The sequence below is a fragment of the Lacerta agilis genome, chromosome 10, assembly GCF_009819535.1.
Source record: "Lacerta agilis isolate rLacAgi1 chromosome 10, rLacAgi1.pri, whole genome shotgun sequence".
In the NCBI taxonomy this organism is placed as follows: Eukaryota; Metazoa; Chordata; class Lepidosauria; order Squamata; family Lacertidae; genus Lacerta; species Lacerta agilis.
Window position 1 is genome coordinate 29,038,181 of NC_046321.1, and position 13,027 is coordinate 29,051,207.

General features: G+C 41.9%; 1 protein-coding gene across 12 annotated transcripts in view; it reads left to right on the forward strand.

Annotated features, from left to right (window-relative positions):
- The first annotated feature begins 915 nt into the window (after positions 1-915).
- TNRC6B (trinucleotide repeat containing adaptor 6B) overlaps positions 916-13,027 on the forward strand; it is a 103,382-nt gene continuing 91,270 nt past the window's right edge. For 5 of the 12 annotated variants that reach the window (XM_033162675.1, XM_033162678.1, XM_033162688.1 and 2 more), the window contains exons 1-3: positions 917-1,161; positions 7,579-7,651; positions 8,496-8,585. In XM_033162675.1, the coding sequence (XP_033018566.1) occupies positions 8,541-8,585 (45 nt within the window). In that variant the 5' untranslated portion in view covers positions 917-1,161; positions 7,579-7,651; positions 8,496-8,540. Of the gene's footprint in view, positions 1,162-3,882; positions 3,937-7,578; positions 7,652-8,495; positions 8,614-13,027 lie in introns of all 12 variants that reach the window. The other 7 variants (XM_033162672.1, XM_033162682.1, XM_033162674.1 and 4 more) reach the window with 4 other exon arrangements.

Consider the following 13,027-nt stretch of genomic DNA (forward strand, 5'->3'; position numbering starts at 1 on the left):
GATCCGCGGAAAGGCAGCGCGTCACCGCCACGCAAATGGACACCGGCTGTCACCATCACGTGGAGGCAGCCCAAGGCCACGTGCGAACCCCAGCCTCAAGGACTCACGTGGTACTCCAACTGCGCACAGCGCGGGGCACTGCGGCTGCGCAAACCTGGCTTGTTATTACAGTATTTGCCTCTACCTACCTCCCTAATTCATAAGAAGGCGGGGCAGTTCTTGGCAATCTGAGGGACCGTGGCATATTACCCAATCACATGTCGCCTTCGGAGAAATTAACCCCATCCCCGTCAAACTGGTCACCTAGGCGACCAATGACGTTTCCAGTCTTGAGGTCAGAGAGGTACACGACTCGGCTGTACCGAAGGTTTCGAGATCTGCGATTAGCCGGTTTAAGATTGATTGACATCTTCAGGAGCGAAGACCAAGCGCACGCGCTTTGAAATATTATTATTTTCGGCTCCGTTTTTACGGCGATGCGAATTCGGTGGCCATGATTGGCTGGCTATAATGACGAAATATTTAGCCAATAGCCTTGCAGTAAGGAACAATATGGGTTGGACAAATGCGTGACTTGACCAGAAGAGTTGTGGTTTTGTCCAATTGGAAAAAGCTAGGGCGGAGAAAGCTGAGGAGTGCAAGTTAAAACAGCATAGGAAGCTGGTTTCACCAATAAGGAGTCGGGTGGTTTTCACGCTGCCCAATTATTATCATAAACTTATGAGGCGGAGCTTTGCTTGATATGCAGCCACTGTGACTAATGCATCTTGAGATGGTTGAAGAGTCGCCCAATGGGAAATGAGGAGGGGATGGAAAAGGGGGCAGGTCGCCTTGAGACGGCCAGGTAACTTCGCCAATCAGTGGTAACATTATTGCGTGCTAGCCAATGGACGGCCACTGAGGGCGGGTCCCAATGTGTTTGGGTTCGTGCTCCTCCAGGGAGTGAGACGGCGACGACGAGGAAAGTTTATTTTTTGGTGGCGGTTGACCCCCCTCCCCTCCCCCCGCCATTTGTTTTGATCTCGGTATCTGGCGGCTGGATTTCCCCAGCGGGTAAAACGGGCGGGAAAAGCGGCTCCCGCAGCAGCGCCCGTGGAAAGGAGGTGGGCTCTCCGTGTGCACCGCTGCGAGCGAAGAGGCGACGGCTGCGGCTTCTTGTAGGTGAGTGGCGAGGCAGGCCTCGGGGGCCCGTTGCGCGCTTCTGCGAGGCTGCTGGAGCAGGTGAACGGCGAGGCCTCTTTGCTCTCCTCTCAGAAGACGCCGCAAATCCCCTCAGAGGGGCCGAACGGCTCCTTCGGGCCCCTCCAGCTGTCTCTCAGCTCCGAGGGTGTCATTGTTGTTAGTATTATTATCATAATAACATGTGTGTTGAGGTAATGATGGTTCCTGGGGATACCTCTCTCGTTCCAGTTTCGCAGCTGTAGCTGCAGGAGCTCCGTTGGGTAAATGAATTTGGGGCTGTTTAGGATTGGGGCGCCGGGGGGGGCGGGAGGAGAGGGTTTTCCATCGCTTTCACTTGCGCGTGCGCAGTGGCGCTTACTTCTCTGAGGGCATCGGCACTGGAGGAGGAGAAGGGGAGTTTAGTATGTTTGGAGTGGACGTGAAACTCGCTCCTTTTATAACGACGACCTGAAAGGCTAACGGAGAGAGTTTTTCTTTCTCTCCGACCCCAACCCGAGCTAATTGTGAGATTCTTTTCTCTCCCCTCACACCGTCCAACAACTCGGGATGGAAACTCAGGTTCTGTGGTGCAACCAGTCAAGATCGGGTGGAAACAGCCAAGTACCCCGAGTGTTGCCGTAAAGGCTTATTTATAGCAGCGCTGGTTGTAGCAAGACCCAGATCTACCCATGCAGGATGAAAAATGATCCTAAAAGATATAAATAAACACAGCCGACTGGCGGCCTCTTGCTTCTGCTCTCCTTTGCTTCCGTGAGTGGGGCTCTCTTCCACCCAAGGAGCGATGACTACCTCAAGCGTAATTCGAAACAAAATAAAAATAAATAAATTCCTTCCAGTAGCACCTTAGAGACCAACCAAGTTTGTTCTTGGTATGAGCTTTCGTGTGCATGCACACTTCTTAAGATACAGTATCTGAAGATTTGTTTCGACTATGGCAGACCAACATGGCTACCTACCTGTATCAAGCATAACTCGTTTGGCATAATAATATTTGAAGCGGATAAGAAATGTTAGAACTGTTGACTCGTGGTGTTGCGTGGGGTACCCACTCCTTAGCAGTGTCAGAGCCTTTTAATTGAGAGAGGCCCGTGGGAATAGTTTAACATACAAGGTACTATCAAGCTACATATTCTGGATTAACACTAGTGTGTAAAATAGGTGGCAAGAGAAGTGGGTAGCAGAGTCAGAAGTGTTTTTTTGTGGTACTAAGTGTTGTGCAGACAGCTCTTTCTAGAGATGAAGGAACAGCTGGTATAATGCACCTCTGAGAACCCCATTTCTGGTGCATAACATTTTGCTGTGTGTTTTGTATTGTGTACTGATCAGGACTGAATTGGAGCTACCGGTACTGGGAACTTGGGAGGCAATGATCTATCTTGCCATACTTACCTCATCTGCCTTTCCAGTGCCATGGGTAGTAGAGTAAAACTGACATTTATTTCCTCTTGTGAAATAACATCAGTGATGGAACTTTGTTTCAAATCCACATTTCAGGGTTAAATCAGGCCGTAACCTTTATTCACTGAAGTTATCTAAACACTTAAGAACATGTTGTGGGCACAGAGTGGCAGGGTAGTCTTAGAGAATAAGACTAATGCTAATTATTTACATTGAGCTTTGTTAGATTCTGTGCAGCATTCTTGTCTTTCAGCTACTATATGATATTTCAGAACTACTGTAGTGTTAAAAGGAAATGCCTATCCTAGTGTAATTGGTTTGCCTGTACAATTTGCTTCAGAGTCCACACAGTTGCATACCCTTGGTGGGATCCTATTATTTTTAATTAGGTGACATATGGATTTTATTATGAAGTAAAACCTTTTTATTTTTCTATTCTGAATTGGGATAATACAATTGGGTTTTTTCTGAATATAAGGAGAGTTTTCTGCAGCATTTGTGCCTGCAATCCAAGTTTTAACTTTATAAATAGAGCTTTCATCATGTTATTTGTGCTTTAAAATGATATTCTACTATATGGAAACAAAATATATCATAGTTATTCATTTTAAAATTGTAATATTTATTATTTTGGTATATTATCAGCTACTTTGTAGACAGTTTGCTCTAAGTGGAGTATAAATCCCATAATTTTTCTTTTTGCTTTTTATGTGTCATAATGTTACCAAAAAATCTTATTAGTTCAAACCTTTTTATTTGGATTGCTTGCAGTGTACACTATAGGGTAGCCAGAGCAGTGTCTTCTCTCACCCTGCTAATTCTGATATGGGGCGGGGAGTGGCGGCTGGAAAGGTGTTTATACCCCCAAACCTTCAGAATTTTCTTCTCCTGCATGTCCATAAAGGCCAGACCAGAATTTTGTGGCTAAGTAATATGGAGTTGATTAGTAAGTTGCTTTTTTCAGATAGCGATGTTGATGTTATCAAGTTCTCTTAATCACAGAATTCTTTTTTTGTGAACAAACCACTTTCATTGCCTAGCATAAGTAGAGCATTGGCTAACAAAAATGCTGTGCCTGTCCATTCACAATGGAAGTGGGTTAGCCTCCTTAATATGAGGGTTAGCCTCATATGTAGGGGACCCAATTTGCACTGAGGATAGCCCATAGCAATTCAGACAGGGGTCTTGTAAAATCAAAATTGGTTAGTGTTAACCATGGTTACAATCTATACCAAAACATTCCCTAATCATGGTAAAAGTTGGGGATGGACTTCTAGTTGACCTAAGTGCTTCATATTGCAGGTGGTAGGTTGGAGAAAGAGAAAAGATTGGATGTTCTTCATGTATCCACTTCTGGTGAGTGCACATAACCTCAGCTAAAAGGGTGTGGTATAGTAGTTAAAGTTCTGGATTAGGACTGGGAGACTAAGGTTGAGAACATCATTCAGCCATAAAGCTCATTTGGGTGACCTTAGGCCAGTAACAAGGTTGCTGTGAGGATAAAAGAGAGGAAGTGAATCTTGTATGCTACATTGATCTGTTTGGAGAAAGGTAGGATATAACACAGTATAAATAAATACAGGATAAAACTAGCATGTGGATAACGCATAGCCCATAGGCCTCCATACTGTATGACTTTGTAAGAAAGGTAGGTGCCTGGTAGCCATTTTGTAGTACTTGATTCCCTGAACTGAAGTTCAGACTGATCAATTTGTCTGGGTTTGGATATAATGATAGAATCATAGGATTGTAGAGTTGGAAGGGATCCCAAGGGTCATCTAGTTCAGCCCCCGGCAATGCAAGAATCTTCTGCCTAATGTGGGGCTCAAATCCACAACCCTGAGATTAAGAGTCTCATGCTCTACTGGCTCAACTGTCCCTTCAACATAAACTGTGGTTAGTTAAAAAGCTTCCAATTTCCCTGTGATACTGCCAGAGGAGAAGAGATAGTACTTGAGCCTGAGGTTTGTTTGGATGTAGTTTTAATACTGCATCCAAACATTTTCTGTTTCCTGATATAGTACATTAAATGACAATAGCAAGAGAAAAAAACTGTCCTGCTCCATAAAAAGGGCTTAGAGGCTGCTTTATTTCTGTGTATTACCACTCCAAATCTTGTTAAGGTAAAGGCATTTCTTTGGGTATCACTTGTTTCATTTGCAGTTATTGGTAAGCAATATAATTCAGCACATGGATAGCCAGCGTGGTGCCCTCCAAATGTTGCTGGACTCCTCACATCATCCTTAAGCATTGTTCCTCATGCATGGGGCTACACACAAACATCTTTTGGTCTATACTTTCTATTCTATTCCTATTTGTCTTTCATATAGATTTGTAAGCAGTTGATACAGGGAGCTGAGTTCTCCTTATGATACCCTGTAAAGTGCTTGTTTACTTTAAAACATTTCTATCTTATTTTCCTGTAAGATGGTTTCTAAGGTGGCTAACAATAACTTCAAACAACCAATGTAAAACTAAATATCAATCAGTAGTAAATTAATCAGCAGGTGATCCAGTAGTAATATTAAAGTTATCACATGTAATGTACGATTCTCAGACTCAAAGCCTTCTTGGTGTTTCTGGACTCCAGTTATCAGCATTCTCAGACAGCATGGCCAGTGGTTGGAATAATGCAAACTGTAGTCCAGCAATATCTGGAAGGCCACAGTTAGCTACCCTTATTTTAAAAGCATGATGGTGAACCTTCAGCCTGCCAGACTTTACTATCTAGCCTCCAGCATTCTCTCTTGGATGTCTCACCCTCCTCCGAGGATGGGGAGTTCCATTTAACCCAGGGTGGTAAATTGCCCACTGTGCCACTATTGGGAGCACCCTCGTAGCTGAAGCTGACTTGAGTGGATCAACATGTGCATTTTACCCCCATCATGATATTGTGGTTTGGAAAACTTTCCACCCCCTCCGCTGATCAGACATTGTGGCTTCTATTCCAATTCCCCCTAATTGCTGTTGGGGGGGGGAAGGGAAAAGTGAAAAGGTGACTACAAGCCAGATGGGGTGGTCCTACCTATCAACCAGCAGACAAAGGATTCCCCACCACTTTTAAAAAAATAATTTGACTGACTTGGGGGAGTGCATGATTTTTCATTTCTGGTGAGCATACCTAGTACTTCATATGGGGATGAAAATACTCATCTTAGCTTATCTGTGTGGATTTGCTGAAGAGAAGACTCAGAAGGATGGTGTGTGTGTGGAAGGGGAGTAATGGTGTGTGATTATTTTTGTCTGGCCTCATCATATGCTGAAATTCCTCTCCCAACACCTTTACAACATGGAAATGTAACTTTGGGCCTGGAAAAAGTTTCCCATCTTTGGTTTAAGTTTTAACCCACTGTTACTTTGTATAAAAAATAGTGACTACCATGAGAAAGTGTGCCATTCTTCGTCATCAGCTCCAGTTATTTTGCTGTTTTTAGAGCAGTCATTCCCAGCCTCTGTGTATGTTCCTCAGGAAATGCAATTTTTGTTTTTAAATATGCAGATACTTATTTACATGTATGTTAGTTGATAGAAGGCATTTTGCTGTTCTGAAACAGGTTGTCACCTTGGAAAGTATAGTGGCATATACCATAAAATTGAATGTGCATTCATCTGTGATAGTGACTACCTGTACAGGCTTGAAAACACTGGATAGTGCTGCAACCACTCTAGTTCCCTTCACTTATCTTTATGCTCCAGTGGCCAGAGGCATAGGAAGGGGTGTGTGGTGGGTGCGACTGCCCCAGGTATCATGACGGGGTGTGTGACAAGATGGCAGGAGTGGGCGGCACACCTTGTGCCTGGCGGCAGCAGCTCTTCTGACCCGGAAGAGAGCAGCCCTCCTCAGCCATGGCGAGGCGCACCCGGCTGTAGCAGCTCTGTTGCCGGGTCATGTTTGACCCAGCTGCAGAGAGCAGGAGGAAATGGGAAGGCACCCTCTGCGCCCCCTCAGGAGTGTGCCCTGCCCCCCACGGGAGCGCGCCAACCTGGGCAGCACAGGTATATGCTTTGCCACTGCCAGTGGCTAACAAAATGCTGCTGTTGCATTGTATTAGGCAAGAGTATTTGTTTTCCAAATTTTCTGCAATCATTGTAGCTGAACAATTTGCTGTTCTTCAAAAATTAAAATGTTTTAACTCATATGCTATGTTAACATATACCACGTGCTTGATATTAGTGTGAATCTCATAAAGAAATTATTGTTAGTACATAATGTTAATCTAGGTCTGAGCAGAACATCCACCTTGAAATAGATCAGCATTTTCATTTCATATTTAAAATCAGAAATCAAGCCACCCAAACTGGCACTGTGGTAGTATGCCTGCATTCTTTTTAATATGGGTTTAACTACACAGAAAGCTTGATTGATGGAAAATCTGAAATGCTTGTAAACAGTAATCTGCAGCCTCTTTGGTGTAGAGGTTTGAAGTGAGGTCTCTGAATATATATATTCTGGCCCCTGAAACATGTAAACGTTCTTTAATTTGCCACTTCCCTTAACTACCAGTTAACATGTTCCCTTATGCAAATATGTATTATCAAATGTATGTCAATGTAACTTTTTGGGAAGAAAAATTTAAATTTACAACTTGATTGATGCTTTTCATTCATGTCAGACTGCAGAATTGCATGTTAGTGGTTCCTACTGTGACTTTCTGGTTATCATCTTTTGGATTATTTTGGTGATTAGGTGCTGCAGAGTATAATTTAGTACACTACTTAGTATGTGGAAATGTTTGATCCTAACAGCCACAATGCATTTTAGCCAGTTCCATTATTATGCAAATTTGTAGGACGTTGTTGGAATGCAATATCTCTTTTCGATGATCAAGTTTAACTACAGACTTTTAATTTCCTGTCAATCTTTACCAGTGTAAAAAAATGCCAACTGCAAAAAAGCAACCAGGATTGCTTATGTTGCTTTGTTTCTTGAGAGGAATTTTTGTATGTCATGCTTATGTGCTTTGCATAATAGTTGTTTTTTGTTTGTTTGTTTTGCAGTGGTTTGACTTTTGCACTGAATGTAGCCGGGATGGGTCCTTTCGGGCTTCAGCAGCCCTGAGAAGCTGTCGAGGTAACTTCTGTTTAAAATACAAGTGCACTACTAGTAGAAGGCAGAGGTGGGTAGAGAAGGTAAAGGTGTACTGACAGTTGTTTGATCTTTGGGCATAAGTCATGAAATTGAGGGAATACATTCTCTCTTTTGCAGGGAAATATGATACATTTGATGGTCTAGAGAAGTCACACAGAATGCCTATTATTAGAGAAATGTTTTATGTTGTCCCGTTTCATGTGAAGCTTTGTATTACAGTTTTAGCATGTCATGTTAAGATAAAAAAGAATTTTTTTTACTGCCAGTATAAACATGCTTACAATAATACAGTCATTGAGACTTCTGATGATCTTTTGTTCAGCTCAAAAGTTTTGGCATAATTGAATACTGGAGAGAGTTGCATGCATTTGGAGACTTCAGCACAGTAGGCATTAGAGATGGGTTGCTTATCCTAGTTCATGGGTTGGCACTCTCCAGCATGGGGCCTAATTAGGCCTGGCATGAGTCCTAATTTGGCCTTTGAGGCCATTTCCTCCAAACCTTGGCTACCTGTTCTTTCTTAAAACTATTTAATCTGAAATAGTCATATGATTAGCAGATGAATGAATACTACTAGCCTTTCCAAAGACTACATCTACCAACTCCAAACTACTTTATGTGTGTGTTTCTCCCCACTTGCCTGTCTGGGCCCCTCGTGCCTTTACTGCTGAGACATTTGTGCCAGTCACTGAATGTCCCTGATTGCAATCTGGGTGATTTTTTTTAATGGCCTAAGAATCTTCAGTATTTACAATGTGCAGTATGACTCAAAAAATTCAGATTCCAACTATTTTATTATAACATCCTTCCTTTTATTTATTTTTAGGCAGAATTTCGTGTTTCAGCAGAGTTTTGCACAGATTCTGTTCCCATGCAAACTGATGAGGGAGAAATTTTGTCGGAAGCTGGTTCCAAGGTCAGTGAATTCACAGAATGAGACTAGGGTAAATGTTGATACAATTAACTATTACTGTGAATATGTAGGTTTGAAATGTGTGCATGGTGTTTCCAGATATAATTCATTGTATTGATAAAGATTAAATACATACAGAGTTTTATTTTAGTCCTGTGCTGATATTAACAATACCTTAAAATGTGGCAATTAATACAAGAATATTGTTTCCATGGGAATACAGTGGTACCTCGGGTTAAGAACTTAATTTGTTCTGGAGGTCCGTTCTTAACCTGAAACTGTTCCTAACCTGAAGCACCACTTTAGCTAATGGGACCTCCTGCTGCCGCTGCACCACCAGAGCACAATTTCTGTTCTTATCCTGAAGCAAAGTTCTTAACCTGAAGCATTATTTCTGGGTTAGCGGAGTATGTAACCTGAAGCGTGTGTAACCTGAGGTACCACTATTTATATCTTGGAGTCTTTCCTCATCTTTATGCAGCAATTATTCCTGGTCAATATACACATTTCAAATGGGGATGTAAATAGTCACTCACCTGGTTGCTTATGACAAATGTTGCCTTTAGACAATTGGGCAGGAAAAATTTTGTAAACTGCAAAGAGCTGAGTGTTCCTGCTAGACCACTGATGAATTGTAAATACTATAGGGCTGTGTAGACTAGACATATTTTATTGATTAGTAACTTCTGTGGACTGGCTTAAATCAACCTTTTAAGAAGCTTATCTACTGAAGAAGTGTATAAAACTCAATTGAACCAATTCATGTAACACTTAGGCTAACATAAAATATTTTTAGTTTAGCTAGTTTTAGCTTTATCTATAGCCAGAGTTGCAAATGTCACAAATTATTATTGTTTTGTTGAACAAGTACTTGATGGAAAGGTAGTGTGTAAAACTCATTCATTACAGGTACTATTTGAATTGGTAACTGTAGCCCATCTTGAAAATGCAGCAGCATAAATCTGTATTCTGAACAACCCTTTTCAGTCTAGATCTAGGTTGTAGAACAGTTCATATTAGGCTACCAACACAATCACGAAACACTGTTCCCTGATAATTAACAGTAAGTGTTATACTCCTGCTTGCAAATTTTGCAGTGTTCACCTATGCTTCTCTGATAGCCCACTTGTTACCTGTGATTTGAAATTAAGTGTTGTGTGATAGTAGTTTTATTTAAGACTAGAGGGGGTGGAGCCTTCACACATTCTTCAGAGGTTTAAAGGCCAGAACACTGAGACCTGTTAGTGCAGCTGTCATGGTGCTGCTTCCCCAGCTTGGCAAGCATAGTGCTCTGCTTGCAGCCTAGGCATGTGCAATTTGTTTGTGGTATTTACAAGTAATCCTTCTGCTCAAGTGTGTGAGGTGATATGCAGCATTTATGTATGTGTACATAGCCACTTATCTGAGGATAACTGCTACATGCTACAGGTATGTAGCAAATAGCATGGCTAAAATTAATATTGGAAGTATGGTATTGGCACTAAACATATAAATCTGCTTTTTATGGAGTCTGAACACTCATCCATTTGGACCAGTACTATCCATTCTTGCTTTTACAGCCTTGTTACCTGATCTTATAACTGAAAGTGCTTGAGTACTGTAATTTGTGCATTGTGTATGCTATCACTGAGCTATGGCCTTTCCCACAATCAGATAAACACATTAGTACCTTAATTTGGATAACACCGAATGGATTGTGGTACTGAGAGAGCACAGTGATGGGATGTAGATACTACAGGAGCTAGGGAGTATGCACATGCAAACTGGTTCATCATCCAACCTTGTCCCTACTGTTTGGATATCTGAACATGGACTTTTGCATTTCAGTATGCTTTGGAGCTTTCCTTGAGTAATTGCTAATACTTGCTACAGAGACCCAGAGCAGTCAATTATGTTGAATGATTTTAGTATCAGTTGTCCACTCTAAATTATTGCTCAGCAATTTTCTTCAGAGTCTTAGGCAAATTACATTCTGCCCCAGTAAAAGGTATTTTTTTATAATTGGTTATTGAAATGAATGATGCATAGTTGTACACAGTACTGTTTTTCTAGAAAAAGAGGTGCCGGAACTTTGTTCCGGTGAGTTCCTGCTGAAAAGAAGCCCTGGTTGTACAACATTTGCTAAAGTAAAAGTGTTGTAGTAATATTTGTTTGAAGTGATCCAATCCATTCTTAATTGATTTTATTTGAGATATTCCAAGCTAGCTAATGTCTTGGAATCAGTTGTCAAACTGGCCACTTTACGTTTGGGCTTTGTTTCCTCTGGGCTCACAAGGATGAGTTGGCTTGTGCTTATTTTGCTCATGGTGGGAAAATGTTTTGTTTCTGTTAGTCTTGTGTTTGTAATGGGAGAGAAAGACAAACACTTTTATGAAACGCTTTAGCTATTAATGCTATTGTGGCTGGTGGAAAGGAAAGAAACTGGGTTGTAAATCCTCTCATTGTTAAAGCATCTCCAAAGATACTGACCAGAGTACATAGGCAGCTGCTTTGCTTCATGATTTGGTTCACGTTAACATGCCCCCCCCCCGAACTTTTATAACAGCTACTCCCAAACTCGCCCCTCCAGATGTTTTTTTGACTACAACTCCCATCATCCCTAGCTAACAGAACCAGTGATCAGGGATGATGGGAATTGTAGTCCCAAAACATCTGGAGGGCTGAGTTTGGGGGTGCCTGTTTCATAAGATCTGTTCTTATCAAACATAAAAAAGACTCGGAGGATGCAGGTTCAAATCTCCAGTTGGCCATGAATCTCACTAGAGTGACCTTTGGCTAATGACACACACAGAGAGAGGTATTGTGAGGATAAAATGGATGGAGGGGAATGCAGAGGGAAGGGGACCATGTGAACCACACTGAACTTGGGGGAAGGGTATGATAAAAACATAAACTAAAATATTGTAGGGTGATCTCACTATGTACTTGATAGAGCTTAGAGCAAAACATTTCAATTGTTTTAAAATGTTTTTATATTGCTGCACGCCAGCAATTTATGAGAGGCTGATATATAAATATTTTTATAGGTAATAAATATAATTTCCTGCTCTTGGGGAAACCATTCTTATGTTATTCTCTGCCAAATGTGTTGGAGTGGTTCTGTGACAAATCCGAAGCTCATTTTATGGCATGCCCTTGGTTTGTATGATGTACTGACCAGACCTATTGTGCTTAGCAGTTGCCCCTGGACAAAGTGAGAGCACTGTTGAACTTGCCTAATATGTCCCCCCACCCCATCCACAATTGCATATTAGTAATAGTAGGCAAATTGCCCAGAAGCTATTCATCTATTACAGTCGTTCCTTGGAAGTCAAACAGAATCCATTCCGGAAGTCCATTTGACTTCCACAACGTTCATGAACCAAGCCGCAACGGATGTTGGGATTCCAAAGAATGTTTGCAAACTGGAACAATCACTTTCGAGTTTGTGGCATTCGGGAGCCAAAACGTTCGTCTCGCAAGGCGTTTGACTTCCGAGGTACGACTTCCAAGGTACAACTGTATTAGTTTTCTCAGGAACCCTAGGCCTTTCTACCCCAATAGTCCACCTGAGACAAGTGAAAATGGGTATTTTTGGAAGGGAAAGAAAAGGTATAAGTTGTCTGTGAAAGTAGAATGGGAGAACAAATTATAAAAGAGGCATGTGGTTGTGGAAAGGGAAAATCTGTAAGAGCCTCTGGATCAGCATGTTTTGCCTAAAATAGGGAGGCTGTCACAATACCTCCAGAGAAATGTTATGCTTAGCTTTAAAGGTGTGCAGTGGAACTCATTTCCATGAGGAAATGTGGCAGATAACTTTAGCAATTTCCAAAGATGGGTTAGATAGCAGGAGAAAGTGATGATGTGATGCCCTCCCATCAGATGTCAAGGAGATAAGGTAACTATACAACCTTTAGAAGACATCTGAAGGCAGCCTTGTATAGGGAAGTTTTTTTTAATGTTTGTTTTATTATGTTTTTATATGTTGGAAGCCACCCAGAGTAGCTGGGACAACCCAGTCAGGTGGGCGTGATACTTACCACTACCACTACTATTAGTATTATTATTCCAAATTGTACCTCCATTCTTTTTGTGACTAGCAGCCTCTGACATTTTTTTCATTCCTCTTCCCTGGTTTTTCATATTCACTTCTTCCTCCCATAATAGCTTTCCTCTTTTAACTCCCTTCCATTGCCGTCCCAGTTTCTTACTTATTATTACATGTCAATATTTTTCTTATTTTCCTATTTCCTTTAACACCTCCTATCTCCTTTTCCCCTCAGAGGAGGGATACCTTCCTTCCTTCCATCCCTCTCGCTGCACCTCTCTGTCTTCTGGTTGCCAGCATGCAAGGACCTGCAGGTGCTGGCATAGTCTGACTAAAAGGCTGTGGCAGGCTAGGGGGGCACTGGGCAGGCTTTGACACTGAAGCCACCTGAAAATGACCCAGGTCTCTGTTCGAGAAA